An 18,026-nucleotide genomic window follows, 5' to 3' on the forward strand; every position below is an offset into this window, starting at 1 on the left:
AAGATAGATGTATACTACATTGCCAGCTTGCCTTAGCAATTCAATTGTACTTTTTATGTTTTATTATCAATACTATCCGCCTTTAGGTAACCAAGATGCAACGGTCTAACATTTCAACTCTACTTAACCAATAGCCTAGTGTTGCATATTCCCTAAGTCTGTATAGCTCTATGATTCATGGCTTGCAACAAATATTATTATACGTGTTATTAATTTTCTGGAAAGCTTGCTTAATATAAAATGAGGCTGCCATTCGTAGGAGATGTACTACTGTGTTAACGTGATCCCATCCTGTACAAATACCATGCATCCCCTCTTCTTCATTCTGTACCCCATTGAACTCCTGCCTCAATAAAAGAAAGATTGACAAATAAAAAAAACATGCTTCAGAAGCCAGCAAAGCCAAGATATACAAGTGCTACTGAAGTGATAAGGTTTTGTTTTTTTTCTAGATTACAGATCCAGGGGCAGTTTTTGAACTACAACACCCCCCTAATTGCATATCAGACAAAAACAGAACAGGTAGTTAGACAAAAACATTGGAAGAAAACTTGGAAGTCAATATCAAACTACTACTAAAATCATAATAAAATAAAGAATTGGGAGTAGGTCACTAAAATACGGCATAAAATCACATAGATTTGATATTCACAAGACATTGCAAGATCAAGGATATGCTGAAAGGGACACCTTGATGTAGTTGTTCTGGTGAGCATAATATGTCCTTGCAGGCATTTTCATGTAAATGCTGCACAACATGCAGCACTGACGTTCCGCCTATCCACGCTCTGCGTTGATTCAATACATCTCTATGAGGAGATGTTGATTGCCAGGGCGGCATTTGGCTCTGCCCCCCCACACAACCACACCTTGGCTGAGATCATCGGAATTGACATTCTCATCCAATCCAAAGCTTTCCTATGGATTGGATGAGATTGTCAATTCTGATGATCTCAGTCAAGGAGGCAGGTCAGGGCGGGGCCAGCTTTGGCGGGCCCGCGTGGTGCTGGAATAAAGTTTTTACTCTATTTAAGCAAGTGGGGGCCAGCCACCTAAATAGTGTTTTTAACACTATAGGGTCAGGAATACAGGCTTGTAATACTGACCCTACGGTGATCCTTTAACCCCTTAAGGACACATGACATGTGTGATATGTCATGATTCTCTTTTATTCCAGAAGTTTGGTCCTTAAGGGGTTAAGAAAAGACAAATATAACTTCTTTCCAAACTTGTAGCTGAAAACCTGATGAAGCATTTTTAAACTGAAAAACTAACTATAGTGATAAAGCAAGGGTTGGGTGTATAAGAAGCAAGTTACCTTAAGTATTGAGTTATCCTGCCTGGTGTTTTTTGTGTCGTACCCCTCCAGAAGGCAGCGTCTGATGGTGTTACCAGAGCCAGCAAACTCTGCAAGGTTCAAGTCTGCAAAACCCAGCTGAGAATACAAACATTAGGTCACTACTTCATTACTTCTAAACAAGGACTGTCAAAAGAGATCATTTATCCAGTCAAAGGACATCACGTGCCAATTGTTTTTGTGAATAGTAGACAAATGTAGGCACACCTAACACACTTATCTGCAGTCAGAATGCATTATGGTGCTGCAAATTGTGCAACGTGTTGGCATATTGATGTATTAAACTCACTGGAAGGGGGGCGTGGTGCTGCTATGCCTACATACATGATTAGATGTAAAAAGGGAAACCTTAAACAAAATCTCAGTGTATGCATATGCAATTTATACATTTTTATATTCCATGCAAAATAATGATATATCACAGGTAAGTCCTGTGTCGGCAGCTGAATGACTTTGCTGTTCAGGGAATAAAGCCGGTATGCAAGCAAAGTAGCCAGCTACAAAGGAGCAGAGCATCCAGGCAATCTTACAGAGTAATTACAATGCATGGGGCGGCCCTGCCACAAAATGGATTTACATACAAAGCAATAACACATTTCCTAATAGAATACTATAAATATAAAGTTCTTTATAAAGATTTTTTGCAAAGATAGTAAAGTAATTAAAGGTGTACTGAAGCCTGGGTAGCTGTATCTATCTATCAATATATATATATATATATATATATATATATATATATATATATATATATATATATATATATATACACATGCAGATGTTACGAGGAGGGGTAAAAGCCATATTCAGTCACTTTGGAATGAGAACCTTGCTAGTTAAAAATAGCTTCTTACAATTAATCATGATAAGAGAAAATTGGCAGACAGATGACTAAAAGGCAGTACAGCAGGAGTTGTCTGGGTCAAAAAGATATATCCTGGCTTCTGACCCAGAGCATGCTGAGTCATATGTCAGATGCAGATGTTTACCAACACAGACTTTGCTGAAACCCATATAAACTCTGTCTATCCTCAACAATACTGAACCATCTTGTTAGTCTTCGGCTTGCAAGACAGATTCCATCTGAAGATACATTTCAGTGTCATAACAAACATGCCACCAGAAAGTGACACTGACAGTGGCTGTAGTCACAGTGGGTAGGGCCAGGCAACATGCAACCCTCCTGTCATTTTCTACCAGGCTCTATGCCATATATACATAGGATTATGGGACCTGTAGTCACAAAGGTTTATCATGCTGTCCATTGCTAATCCCAGGAGTACAGAAAGTTTCAGTATCCTGAATTCTAACAGTTATCTGTTCTAATTGATTTTTGTTGAGAAGGAATGACATGAGCCTGCTCTTAAGGAGACTAATTAGCCCCTCAATGACCAATGACATTTTTGTGGAGAGGATAATCTTCTCTTTATAGACCCTATGCCAACTGGGAACACTGCTAATTCAGAATCTGCTGCACTACATAGCACCAAGACATTCTAGATTACCATGGTGTCTTTAATGACTAGATTAGAGTGATAAAACAGACTTCTTGGACCCTTGAATTGTTAAAATCCCCCCCCCCCCCCCCTCTCCCCATTCTTTGCCAGGGATATACTGAAATCGTAGAACAAAAATACTCTGCTGTTAAAATGATTTCATTAACTCCATTCAGAAACCCCTCAACAACCGTTAAAAGCTAAAGGGTGACCAAAAAAAAAAAAAAAAAAAACAATGTACATAAAAAGTGTGCAACATCAGCAAACATCTAGCAAATCTAGCCTTTTTATCTGAAGAGTTGTATTTTCTTCTAGACACTTTTTTTTTATTATTAGGTTTTCCTGATAAGATGGGTAGGATTATGGATGTCCATTTTGTAAAATTAAGGGACGGGGGAACAACATAAAAATAAAGACAGCTGTTTTTCTTTTTTGCAGTGATCTTTACCTTGGCATACGCTTTTCCTCCTTTTAACTCCTAAAAAGGGAAAAGAAAAAAAAGAGAGAGAGAGAGACTTTGTTACATTTTACCTATTAAAAGAAAGAATGTACAGAATGCAATGAACTCAAGAGTGGAGTCTAAATGGTTCTGAACACAGGACGATGCATGCTAGGTTCCCCCTTTTATTAGCATCGTCAATATCAATGTGTATACACATCATTCATTTTGTTTTGCAAAATATCACAAAATATTGTATCAACATAGTTTGTCTTCAACCCAGCAAATGAACAAATTAGCCAGAGCTCCAGCACACCTTCGGCCCTGCACAGGTAATACATGTACCGGAGCCTACATAGCTCACGGCTTATAGGTCTCCTGGATTGCATCCATGATGGACTGCAACAAATGGAAGTTAGGGAGGAAATGTGCACACACAGTCAAATGTTTTTCATTGTGCTGCCATTTTTTTTTTTTTTTTTTAAATAAAGTAAAATGTGTACAGGTTTCCTACAGATTCCAGCAAGATACCATTTTATTTACGCTTTTACGTCAAGCCAGAAATGTGACAAAATGGAGTTTGGATGAACCAACTCATATATGGCATTCTCTCACCTTGCGCACAGAAACTCGGCAAACACATGGATCTAGGATCCCTGACGCTGCACTAGCGCTCATCTTGCACATGAAGGAGAATTTCTTCTTCCAATGGACGCAGTTTGCTTGAACAACCTCCCTGTATGAAGAGAGGAAACTGTTACAATAAAATATACACAAGGAACTTTATTACTTATGGACAACATAATGCAGTTACCAATATATGCACTTGGTACTTCATTTAAAGATTTGCAATCATGGATGAGACATTTTGTTTATGGAACCAGATGTTCATTTCACAGATCAAAGTAATTAGGTAACAAGCAGCAAAGTACACTATTACAGTCTGTTTTGCATTAAATTAGCAATCATCCTACAGACATGTTACTAAACATCACACATTTTAGTGGTTATAAAATAAACATAAGTAGAAAAAAAATATTTGTATATGTTTTTAGTGAAAAAATAAACCGCCATTAGTACCATATCTCCATTCTCTTGTTTTCCACCTTTTCATACAGTGGATTCTGGGAAACCTATCACACCCGTAAGAGTTCTATCACATAACGTAGAGCACTGAGGACGCGTGCAATCATCCACTGGCTGTTTTTCCTATATGAAAAAAAATGTTGCCGCGTTTCATTCACTCACACACTCGAGAGGGAATAGAATGAGCCACAGCCAGTGGGTCATTGTGCACACAGCTACAGCCTTATCACTACTATTATTATGGGTGTTTATAAAATCTTTTCACCCCATCTCCCCCTTGTTCGTTTGAGGCAAAAACCTATAAGCAGTCTTTTGGTCACAATTCCAGCATATCCCCCAAAAATTGCACACTGTGTGTTCATGTCACGACGCAAAAGGTTTCAGCCATTCAAACTGTGCAGTCTTTGCAAATAAGTGGTGCTTCTGACCAACAATTTACCTTCAAAAACTACTATAGACTTTAAAGGTAACTACCGTAGATTAAAAAAAAAAAAAAAAGCACATCACTAATTATTTAACCGTATTGAATAATTTGGAACACGTATTAAATCAAGGAACAATAAAGAATAATCAGGAAGGTGTGTAGATTTGTATTGGTGTGCCGTTTGCGGACATTATGCAACTGTGTTTATATATTAGAAAGTCCTTTCTTGCCTGCCTCCAGACATAATCCAGGGTTTAACCTACTTCTCCTGTGTTAAATAGGGCTGTAAAAGTTATACATTTTATAATGTGTTGTTGTTTCCTTTAATTAATGGCAAAGAAGATGCGCAACCATACTACGCACTAGAAACTGCGTTGATAAAAATGTGGAGCTATATGGCGATATATGGGGTTAACCAGTAAGAACACACATAAATAAAATAAAAAAAATCATATATATTTTTTGCTTGCAGTCTTTCCTACCATAATGTATAGATTAATTTTAAATGGAAAAACACGTGTACCATGAAGTGGAGTTACACCTCCCAGCAGCAGAATTAAGTATATGTGTATGTTCAGTGTTTCATACTCTGCAAGATTCCAAGCACAGTCACCACTTCAAAACATAGTGGGTTATGGTGATTGGGGTAAGAGAGATACTAAATTCACTAAACTAGTTTTTCGAGCAGACTTGGTTCCTCCGATAATTTATAGCACACTGTGTTTTTTTAAAGGGACGTTATAGGCACCCAGACTACTTCATGAAAAACCCCATAGGGAAGCATTATACTAGCTTTAATATGGGGGGGAACACTAATGTGAGCGTGGCCATCACCGTGCATGCGTATTAGGTCTCCCCCTGACGTGGGGGGTGCGATGGAGGGGGGCACTATAGGGAGCTATTGTGCTATGAAAAAAAAGACTGTTTTACTAGCACTATAGTTTCCCTTTAAGCTCATACCGAGTCAGTGGTGGGTGAAATGGTTGCCTGTTCTATTTGAAGTTTTATAGTTCATTTGTATGATTAATTTGATCACGGGTCACTTCCCTTATGCACTTCTACTTTCTGGATGCAGATGTAATTCTAACTGCTTGTGGTGGCCTTAGTAACCAGTCAATATAAATATTTTACTATGTGGAACTACAGGACACAGCACAATGCCACAAACCATGCCATTTTGACTCATAACTTCCATGACTGAGTCATAGAAGGAAACGCTGTCAATATGTTCAGTTAACTCCAAGGCAAGAATCCAAAACAATCATCATTGTGCACTCCATACACAAAAGGGTTAAGAAATGATGATACACTGTTCACTTTTAACCTTAAAGAGGCACACTCCATGAAGAATGTTCACAAATATGAGCATCTTACAAAATTCCTTTGATTTATTTTTTTTTACCATTAAAGGGACACGCCACATCCCAAATACAAAATAACTGTTAAGCAGATATACTCTAAATAAAAACTAAAATGCATTTAATTATATATTTTTTCATTTGTGTAGATCTAAAAACAGCTTGCAAAATCTGCCTCTCTTGTCTGCTCATTTTGTAATCTTTCTGTGGCTGTCCAATCAGACTTCCCAAAGCAGCTCATTGAGATGTTTTTTGCAAATGCAGGTGCTCTAAACAATGGCTGCCTCTTAAATTTAGCTCACTGAGCTAACCAAACCAGGAAGTAACAGAACCTGGTGTGACTATTTCAATGTATGCAACTGTCAGTTTCTATTGAAATCTGCACGTTTTGATAAATGAGAAAACCAAACAGGAAGTAACAGGACCTGTTGTTTGCTTGAAAGCCAGGTTGTAATCAGATTTAATTTATAAAAAAGTGTAAATTTCTATTAAAATCTGCACTTTTTGCAAAATTAAAAAAATAGGACACTCTCATAGAAACATAGAATGTGACGGCAGATAAGAACCATTCGACCCATCTAGTCTGTCCAATTTTTCTAAATAGTTTAATTAGTCCCTGGCCTTATATGTGTTGATTCTCTCTCTTCACACAAAGCTTTTCAGCAAGCTAAAGTGCTCTAGGGTTCTGGAATGCTTCTTTAAACTGATCCCAGATGCAAGGTTGTTTCCCAAACCCTCTTGCACATTAACGCCACAGCCTTCTTTGTTACATCCAAGACACACACACAAACATTTATGTAATTGTCACCCGTACATATACTGATAGTTAGATTATAAATTATTAGCTCTATTTGCTAATGAACAGTTGTTGAATCCACCTCCGAGTGCCCCTTAAAGCAAAATTGTAAGTGTTGAAATTCTATTCATCCTTAGATCCACCATTACATTGACTCAATGATGCAAGCCCCCTAGAGACAAACATTTAACAGTGTTATTAACTAAAGCGAGAATTCATACTGAATGTTGAATTCAAGATAAAGGGATTTTATACAAATCTGTATTCCTAACACTATACTGTTGTTTCTGTTTTACATTGCAGGACTAATGGGGACAGGGACATTGTGCCCAGGTCACTTTACTGAAATTAAATGGTCTGGGTGTCTATAGTGTCCACTTAAAAGGGAAACTCCAGTGCCAAGAAAACAATCTGTTTTCCTGGCACTGCAGGACCCTCTTCCTCCCACCTCCCAACCCCCGGTTGCTGAAGGGGTGAAAACCCCTTCAGTAACTTACCAGAGGCAGCGACATGTCCCACATCGCTGCTTCTTCCTCCGCCGCCGCTCCTCCTCTATATTACGTCGGCCGGTGGGCGAGACTGATCCCGCCCAACGGCCGGGTAGACCTAATGCGAAATGCCGCGCACGAGCATTAGAGCTCCGCATAGGAAAGCATTGAAAATGCTTTGCAATGCTTTCCTATGGGGAATTGAGCGACGCTTGAGGTCCTCACACAGCATGAGGACGTCCAGCGACGCTCTAGCACAAGTTTTCTGTGCTATGATGCAGGAAGTGCCCTCTAGTGGCTGTCTAGTAGACAGCCACTAGAGGTGGAGTTAACCCTGCAAGGTAATTATTGCATTTTATAAAAAACTGCAATAATTACACTTGCAGGGTTAAGAGTAGTGGGAGTTGGCACCCAGACCCAGAAGTGGTCTGGGTGCCTACAGTGTGTCCCTTTAAAATAAGCGAAATCGAAAAAAAGAGTAAGTCATCAATGCTTCCAGTTCGGCTACTTTGATCTTAAATTTGAATTCTCACTTTAGCGTATAACCCTATAATGTCCTGAATAGGTTTAAATCCTCAGTGGTTTGCCAAGAAAGCACTGCTTTCATAAAGTGCATTTTCTTAAGAGGTAGCTCGCAATATGCACATGTTGCTCCAAGCCTTGTGTTATCCTGCATTAAAATGGCTGTCTAGCCTTAACACGCTCAGTGCCTGGACCCATCTTGTTTGTCTAAACCCCTTTTGGGGTTTTTCTTGTGGACGTGGCGGAATACAAACATGGTGTTTTTACAACAGTAGGATATACAGGTCTTTAATACTGAAAACAATACATGTGTGAAACATATAAAGGCTATTCAGCAGACGGCAATTAATAATTCCAGCCCTATCTAGTGGTTTCACAGCATAGCTTGTCTGCCACTGGTCCACTGCACCATGTACTGGGGGAAGGTCTTCAGTAAAGTACCACCTACTCACAATAGGGGGAATTCACCAAATTGTAATAAACTGGAAAGGAAAATGGCAAAATCTAGACAAAGAGGCCAGCTGTCACTGTAGCCAAGCTGGAGAATTTTTCCAAATTGGCTACTTTGTCCGAATATCTGTGTTTGTTGAAGAAATCACAGTTTGTACTTTTACTACACGGTTCAACATTACAGTAATTGATTCACATTTGCCCACAGGGAAGTAAAGCACAAAACTGGTTCTACCACAAATCTACCCAGCAGTAAAAGTATTTTTTCTGCTTTCAGCTAGAGATGACAAATCCTCAAAAAATGTTTAATTCAGTATGAATTTAGAGTCTGTTTTAAATATTAAAACCATCCAGTATAGTTTCATCCTCAAATTAAGAAGGTCCAATTTTCTAAAAAAATAAAATAAAAAACTAAAACTACTTTACTGCAATAAAATTGAAATAAAAATCCAGCCTTTCCAACGAGACGTACTTAACTGTTTGCTATCACGCCTCATCACAAGGAACTCATAAGTTCTGAATTTGTGCAACTATAAGATGTTAAAGGACCAGTAATCATTTTATTTATTTTTTTAAAGTTGTGCTGCTCCTTTAAATTCAGCTGGATATTTATTCTGGAACTCGAAAACAATTATTCCAAATGTTGGGCAGACAATACGGCGCAGACGTTAATTGAATTGGAAGATGATGCTGATTAGTGAAGGTTTCAGGCAGGGTGCAATTTCAAAGCATCTGGAATTTTGAATAAAAGCACATTTAGACGGACTCTGTAACTGCTTTAACAACAAAGGATAAAAAGGGGGGGGGCGTCACTGAAATCTTATTATAGTTTTTGTAATCATATCATATGTTCAGTGTGCGAATTTATATGCAATTAATCCGATTAGGTTATGATTCCCCAAGGGTTAAGAAGATATCTATCAAATAGTCAGTATCCTGAATTTTAACGGTTACTGATGTGCAACAAGTATTTACAAAAAATGGTGGTGTTAAGTGGAGTTTGCTGCATCAAACTTTGCCACGTAACAGTGAATATTAAGCAGAAATTTCCTAGACACAGCAACATTTGTAAATGGAGGCAGCTGAAAAGGCGCTATGTAAATAGGACATGTCAAACTCGAATTCACGGAATATCAAGTGATGCAAATACAGTTCGGAAAAAACATCTGTCCAGACCTTCAATAATTACCGTATATGTTCTTTAAGACAGATTTATACACTCTCCAAGAGTTTGTAAGAGTATTTGTATCCACTAACTAGATCACCTCTACATAGATTATCCCTTCTTATATAAATATGTTCCTTATAGGCTTTTTTTTCCATGTACACCATAATGTGTTTTTCATCACAACTCCCTTCACATTGAGTAAACACTGCAGAAAAACAGTTAAAACCAGCAACATTTTTTTGGAAGGATTGACCCAATAATCTTGCTGCCTCTGGTAAATATTTGTACAACGAGGGACAAGCCCTTTCAAAAAGACATTTTTTTTTTTCCTCATTTAAAAAGTACAAAACATTTTAATTAAATAAACTGTCTCTAGATTGTCAATGCTGGGATAAGTAAATTACAGAACAAAATGTAAGTACACAAACAAATGACTAGTATAATGCGTATTTGTTTCTTTTCAATTCTAAACAAAATCCAATTGTGGTAACCGATAACATTTGTACATTTTCCCACTTCACATCTTGCAAATAAACAGGGAGTACACATTGTGAGTTGTAATTTAAGAAAGACGTTCTGAATAACAGAGCTAGGAAAAAAATAGTAAGAATAGAACACTTCGTCATAAAATAAATTGTGTTAAATGCTGGAATTTTCGGAAAGGGACTATGGCAATTCATTTAAAAAAAAAAAAAAAAAAAGCTTAAACAGACGTGAAAATGTTTGCAATACACTGTATACCATAAAAAAATGCAAAAAATGCCACATGGAAAAACAGCACGTGGGGGTAGTATGTTTTTTTTTAGGCTAGTAATCAGGAGCTTTTGTGGTCTATGTGCCCAAAATAGCTGATGGCCTCACAAAATCACTTGCCCTACAGACAAACTGCATAAATTATTAAACAAAGTGTCCTTTGGCACTTTTCAGATTGTTTAGTGGTGATAAAAGCAGCTCTAAAACACTCGTGTGGGTGTGGCTAAATTATTGGTGCCATCACTGCACTTTGCATCTAATGTATATGTTAGTCTGTGACCAAGCTCATTATAGTGGCAGACTGTAATCAGCGTGGGTCAGCGTACTTACAGTACAGCGTGTAGTTACAACTCTAAAACTCTAGGGAGAGATTTTTTCTTTTTTTAATCTTTCCACTATAGATAAATGGTTTTAAATGTAAATTTGTTAAATAAAAAGACCTATTAATTCTAGTGTAACAGACGCTTGACATACAACTGAACTACCAATGGCCCAACCAGGGCTGGCACGTCCTATAGGCGACTTAGGCTGTCATCTAGGGTGCACCAGATCTGGGTGACCTGGCAGAACGGAAGCGCACAGGTGAAGTGTGGCCGTGCGGCTGCAGACCGTGGTACAGGAACTTTTGTTTTCTGTAACTGGCCAGCCAGAAACAGAAAACAGAAGCTGCTGTACCGCGGTCCGCGCCACCTGGCCACGCTACAAAGCTAGGTAGAAGGCACAACGGGGGGGGGGGGGGGAATAACACTAAGGGGGAGAACAAAAGACCACCAAAGGGGGGTGGAGGGGGGAGAGGAGGAGAAGGAGGACCACTAAGGGCGGGGGAGGGGAAGGATTACTAAGAGGGAGGGCACAGCGCTCCCTCCTGCCAGTCACTCAATGTAGCGTGGCCGGGCGGTGAGGACCGTGGTACAGGAACTTCTGAAGGGAGTGGGGGATAACACTAAAGGGGGAGAGGAAAAAACACCAATGGGGGAGGAGGAGAAGTAGGACAGGGAGGATCACTAAGAGGGAGGATGGGGGGGGGGGGGGAAGAGGACCACAAGGGGAGAGGGAGGGGAGGATTACCAAGATGGTGGTGGAGAGGGAGGGGGAGGGAGGACCACTAAGGGAATGGGGGAGATGGAGGACCCACTAAGAGGGGTGGGGGAGAGAAGACCACTAAGGGGGAGAGGGAGGAGTGGAGAGAACTACTAAGGGACAGGGAGGGGAGTGGTATACTCAGGGACAGGAAGGAGAGGGGAGAAACCACTAAGGGACAGGGGGCAAAGGAGAGCACCAAGGATGGAGGGGGCATCTCTATGAGAGGGCCTAAGGGACAGAGGGGTAGGAGAGATCACTAAGGAACAGGGGAGATCACTAAGGGACAGGAGTGGGGAGCTCTGAGAGACGGGTGGAGAGAGCACTAATGGACTGGAGGGGATATCACTAACGGAGAGGGAGGCAAGGGAGAGCACTAAGGGACAGGTGGGGAGAGCACTAATGGACTGGAGGGGAAATCACTAATGGACTGGAGGGGAAATCACTAAGGGAAAGGGAGAGCACTAAGGAACAGGAGGGGACAGCCCTAAAAGGCAGGCGGGGAGGGGAGAGCACGATAAAAAAATAAATAAAGAGCTGCTCCCCCTCTTAGCCCCTATCCTACCCCACAAATCCTCTCTTTCAAACTACACATATACACAATGCATCCTTACACATACACAGAACCATACAATGCATCCCTACTCACACACACACACACACACACACACACACCCCGAAACACACATTGGATGCCTTACGCGCGCACACACACAGAAACACACAATGCATCCCTTACGCACACACACACAGAAACAAAATGCATCTCTTACAAACACTCAATGTACCCTTTACAGACACACACTGCATTACATTACATACACAGAAACACACCTTGCATTCCTTACACGTACAAACACAGATTCACACAATGCATTCCTTACACACAAACACACACTGCATCCCCTATACACGTGCTACATCCCATACACAAGTTGGTACCCCTATACACTACATTCTATAAGAACAAACACACATTACATCCGCTACAATAACACATCACCTATACACATACACTCCACTCCCTGTGAGCAAACTCATGGGTGGACCATGTAGGTGGACTTATGGGCGGCCCTTGTAGGCACTCTCACAGTCAGGCCCTGGAGGCCCAGACCTTGAGCTGTGTAAGGGGCTCCAAAAAATGGAGCTGCTTCCTGTTTGTTTGTAACAGTGCTCACAAAAATCTCCAGAGAGCCTCTTCTACACCAGATCAGTGGAGCCAGACTGCAGCCTGAGGGCATCATCATCCTCTTGTCCTCCTCTGGTGGTAAGTAGGCAATCCAGTATATTATCAGTGGCACTAATCTCTAATTTACCTCACATTAAAGGGCCACTATAGTTACCAGAACCACTGCAGCTTAATGTAGTGGTTCTGGTGTCTATAGCCTGTCCCTGCAGGCCTTTTAATGTAAACACACACCCTTTTCAGATAAAAGACACTGTGTGCAGAACTGGCGTTGGCCCATATGGCAGATCATATGGGTGGGGCATTGTGATGTCACATGGTGGGCAGAACATATGGGGGGGCGGCAAATTTTTGCTTGCCTTGGGCAGCAAAAATCCTTGCACCAGCCCTGGGCCCAACAATACAGTGACACTATAGACATCAAGACCACTTCAGCTCATTGACGTTGTCTGGGTGTAGTACCCCTGTCAGTTTAACCCTGCAAATGTAATTATTGCAGTTATTGATACAATGCAATAATTACATTGCAGGATTAACTCCACCTCTAGGGGCTGCCTACCAGTCAGCCACTAGAGGTGCTTCCGGGTGCTTAGACGACTTTTGGTCACCTGTGCTGGACTTCCTCACGCTATTCATGAGGACATCCACAGTCCTCTAAAACCCTATAGGAAAGCATTGATAAAATGCTTTCTTATTGGGTAGTTCTAATGTGAGCGCAGCGCACATACCATATGCGCTTTAAGTTGTCCCCGCCGGCAGAGGAGGTACAGAGGCAGAGCCTCAGCCATCGTCGCTGGAATCAGGTAATTGACAAAAGGGTTTCTAACCCTTTCATCACTATGGGGGGCACGAGCGAGGGGCACTATAAGGTACTATAGTGCTACGAATGCAACTTTGTATCCCTAGCACTATAGTTTCCCTTAAAAACAAACAACAACAAAAAACATTTTGGTATAAAATCTTCCATCATCATTTTGGTTAAAATGCAGAGACAAGAGATACCCGTTCTGGGCCTGAGAACAAGTTTCACAATGATAGCTCTGCAGGAAATGAAATCAAACCCATAAAAGAAAGATCTTATTACAGCAGAGCAGGATATAAATATATAAAAGGCTGCATAGACAAAAGGCCAGTCAGGTCATAACCAAGAGACAGGATCTCACATCGCCATCGGTCTATGAACAAGAATTTATATAAAAAGTATTAATACTCCTAAATGTTAACAGTGTGTCTCACTAAACCAAGCTCAATTAATGACCGAACTGCAACATTTAGGATAGAGAAGAACTATGAAAACGTATGAGTTGGAGAATTATTGTAGGTATCTTGCAAAGTTCTACAATTCTTTTGTCAAATTATCAGAATTCCCTGCTTAATTAGAAGTTGTCCTTACAAACGAAGCCTGCCTTTTATTACACTTAAAGGGACACTACAGTCACCCAGACTACTTCAGTTAATGGAAGTGGCCTGGGTAAAGTGTCCCTGTCCCCCTTAGTCCTAAATTGCACTTTTTACATTGCATCACTAAGTCAGCCTCTAGTGGCCACTAGAGGCACATCCGGGATTTTGGTCACCAGACGTCCTCACACTTTGCACAAGGAGGCCCAGCTTCAGTAAAAACTGCATAGGAAAGCATTGATTCAATTCATTCCTATGGGGAAGACCTAATATGCTTGAGGTGCTCGCCACGCATTTTCCCCTGTCGGATGACGTCGGAGGAGACAGAGCGGCAATCCAGCGGTGAGGCGTCAAGTAAGTGAAAAACTGGATTCAGGTAAGTGAATTAAGTGTGGTTAAGCCTTCAATGGAACTATAGTATTAGCAATACAGGTTTGTGTTCCCAACACTATAGTGTCCCTCTAACGCAAGTGGGTATATGACAAAAGAGACGAGGGAAAGTAGATACAACCTAAAACCTTTTTAAGTAAGACTGGTGTGTCAGGTTTTGAAGCGTAAGGACTGGCTTATCATTGTCATTATGGGTAAGGTGAAGAGGAGTGAACCATGAAGCCTGGAATGTGACTAGGTCAGGGTAAGGAACAATTTCCATAGTCAGTTGACAGAAGCAAATACATGACTTGCGTGAGGTATGTAAGGGGATAAAAGAACAATAAGGATACGAGAATAATGTGGTAAACCAGTCGTGGAATGCCAATTTAACCCCTTAAGGACCAAACTTCTGGAATAAAAGGGAATCATGACATGTCACGTGTCCTTAAGGGGTTAAAAATACCAAGTCATGCATGTGACTTGATGTTCCCTAGAAATCAAAAGACTAACTATGAAACTTGTAGCTTAGAGATTATATACTATATGGACACCTAGGGTTTTATAAGTATAGGTCTTTAAAGCTAAAGCCACAGCTTATAGGGGTCATTGTAGTTAATACATCTTAATAGTGTTTTAAAATTTGCATGAAAAAGGATAATTTCAAGTATACACTTTTCTCAGAATATTTCCCTTTTGCAGTCTTTCCCGATTTCTGCAATACCTTCTGATCGCTTTACAGCATTCAGAAACAGGCTGGGCTACACTGGCAATCCCATTTAGCTGCTCGTGAGTGGGTGTGGAATGGCACACATTCTTACACTAAATTTCTAATATTTGTCTAAAGATAAGCCAAAAACCAGTAGGGCCACTTTAACCAAAATTCCTTGAAATGCCTAAATTTCCTTTAAAAAAAAAAACAACTAATGTCTACTCAAGTAAAGGACACAGAAGTACACGCGTACTTGTACATTCAGTTGTTTTGTGAAACGAACTGTATATACAAATCTTTATTCTTGTTCGAAGAGGGGGAGCAGGGGGTAAGGTGTTCTAGTGCTAGATCTATTTGGCAATTTCTGGCATCTTGCAATAAAATAATAAGACTGCATTTAATGGTTTTATGTCGGTACTGTTGGCAGTGAAACATTTCTACAACTGCGGAGTGGGAACATATAGCTAAACTGCCTGCAACCTACCACCCCCACGCACACACTGCCTCCCATTAAACAGACTAGAACCATGTATAACATAGTTCAGGATTTAAAGGAATGCAGTGTGTATTGGGTGGCACACACTATCCTTCATTTCTACATACATATTTTAGATTTTTGTATATATCAATCTGTGGATATTTGTCATCATCTGATACTCGCCCTTTTAGGTCAAATTGTTTTAATCGTTCATTGAAATGATATGCTTTAATGTCTTATATGAAAATATAACAAAGTGGAAACAGTCTGATTTCTACTTTAAACAGCACACAAAACACTTGATTTACGGTTAACCATAACAAAATTGTTTAATGCGAGGGGCACTGAAAGAAATCAATTTTCTGCTGGTGGCAATTAAAAGACATCAGTATATTTTATTACAAAAAGAGGCAATTCTATTGTATTTATTTTGTTACCCCTTATGTGTGGTCACATTAAACAAACACAGAAAACAACATTTTTTTTCTTCTTCAAATAATGAGTTCATATGGTGATAGAATAAATATATATAATTTTATTTCTCATGTGTTTTTGTTTTTTTATCTCTTACCTTGATGTTTCCACGCTGAAACTTCCACCATCCAACAGACGAATTTTACAGAACAGTATTCCATTAACGAAAGGGACAGATGACAATTCATCCAACTCAAAGTCCACCCGAAACTTAAACTTCTTTTTTTTCATCATGATGAACGCCATAAACTGAAGTCAGGAGGCAACAGGGTATTAAAAGGGTTACTACTATCAAAAGGTAGAAAAGATGGGCAGAGAAAGTGCACAATACTAAGATTTAAGAGAGATTGTGGTTGCTACTGGATACTGGGTGTAGTGTGATGGAGCAACTATGAATCACTGGACATTTAGTGTGATAACAAATAGTAAAGCTAAAAAAGATCCTGGTATATTGTACCAAATGGATGTGGTTTAAAAAAGAAATCCAAGTAGAAAATTATCAGGGCCTGCTGCAGATATAGAAAAACATGTCTGAAAAATAACCAGATTGTTATCAGACAAAAAACATTATTAAATGACATCACTCTGAAAGAGCTGTGCCAATAAGCTTAGGCCTCACCCACCAGCTACTCCCACAAGTAGATTGTCCAGCAATACATGGATTATTATCATTAATTTTATTATTTATATAGCGCCATCACATTCCGTAGCGCTGTACATTGGGTGATACCAATCTGTCTCGATTTCCTGAATTTACCATTACCCAACCTTCCTACTGTAGCATGTTGGGGGAGCACTCATTTTTAAATCCTCTGCAATATTCCAGGTAGGGTGGAAATGTAATACCTACCACTGCAGATAAGTCATGAAATGTCTAAAATCAGCATGGTGTAAGGTCTTCAGTGCAGACTTCAGATACCCTCCATAACTGTTCCCCCTCTTCTGATGTTTCACATAACACAAAACAGTTTATTTATCCTGTTGCTCAGCTTAGAAGAATGCTACTCTCTATTTTGTATCCAGTCACTGCAATTTTAGAACTTGCATTTCTGTTCACATAAAGGCACCATAAAATCTAATGTCCAAACGCGATATAAAATAAATCTTACTGTACATAAAACATTCCTCACAGTTGAAATATTAATGTGAAGGCTGTGCAATCAGCCCTCAGATATTTCATTTTCCAATCCTCTCTATTCTGCATTTATAGATGATTCTCATGATACATATCAATTAATGCAATTACTCTGCACTTACACTAATGCTGCCAATTTTCTGCTGAATGTCACAATATGATTAAGGCTTTAATCACTCCAAATTCCTTCAATTACCATTATTAACTAGTGCATGCGACCTCATGTTATCCTCTTATGGTTTATTTTGGATGTGATGACACAGAGCCCATCTGGGGATGCTGCAGGGTAATAATGTCTCTCCTGTAGTGTGAATTAATATAGAATTATAGATGTCATGTTACAGCAGTCTATGGGGTCTGTGTATATAATAAGCTGTGGTCTCCCCTACAGAGGGTCTCAGATGTCCATAGTCCCTGGGGATGTCCTCCAGAACTCTGCTCTCAATCCTACAGCAGTCTCTCCGGTTATGGACAGTCCAGGAGCGGTCTCTTGCTGATTATATGCTGCCAGCTGTTATGTATCTCCGTCCCCAATACATGCCCAGCTCTCTCTCGCTCTCTCTCTTTTCGCGTCCCGCCCGGATTGCTCTCTTTCTGACACCTCGGGGCTTCCGTACTTCGCACTGAGTAAGCTGGGAGGAGTGATCTCAGCTTTTGGCATGGGATGGATGGGAGAGAACGTTGGTTAACGCAGGCAAGCGGTAATACTTAGGTGCAGTGACACCCAGCGGAAAAGACTGGCATAGCACACAACCGGAGACATTGAGTATAATGGTATGTAAATGGCATTGGGTTGGTCAGGGTGAGATGGAGGCACCTAGTGGACAAAGCCGGTAGTGTAAGGAATATTGATACCAGTC

General features: G+C 40.1%; 1 protein-coding gene across 3 annotated transcripts in view; it reads right to left on the reverse strand.

The window, feature by feature from the left end:
• The window catches only part of EEIG2 (EEIG family member 2), a 36,100-nt gene extending 18,336 nt beyond the window's left edge, over window positions 1-17,764 (reverse strand). The window contains exons 1-5 of one of the 3 annotated variants that reach the window (XM_063426091.1): window positions 17,363-17,764; window positions 16,129-16,280; window positions 3,905-4,025; window positions 3,299-3,328; window positions 1,319-1,435 (exon numbers count right to left, since the gene is read on the reverse strand). In XM_063426091.1, coding sequence (XP_063282161.1) covers window positions 1,319-1,435; window positions 3,299-3,328; window positions 3,905-4,025; window positions 16,129-16,280; window positions 17,363-17,365 — 423 coding nt within the window. In that variant the 5' untranslated portion in view covers window positions 17,366-17,764. Of the gene's footprint in view, window positions 1-1,318; window positions 1,436-3,298; window positions 3,329-3,904; window positions 4,026-16,128; window positions 16,281-16,881; window positions 16,962-17,288 lie in introns of those variants that run through there. The other 2 variants (XM_063426092.1, XM_063426093.1) reach the window with 2 other exon arrangements.
• Window positions 17,765-18,026: the final 262 nt, after the last annotated feature.

This window comes from Pelobates fuscus, chromosome 7, assembly GCF_036172605.1.
Source record: "Pelobates fuscus isolate aPelFus1 chromosome 7, aPelFus1.pri, whole genome shotgun sequence".
Classification (NCBI taxonomy): Eukaryota; Metazoa; Chordata; class Amphibia; order Anura; family Pelobatidae; genus Pelobates; species Pelobates fuscus.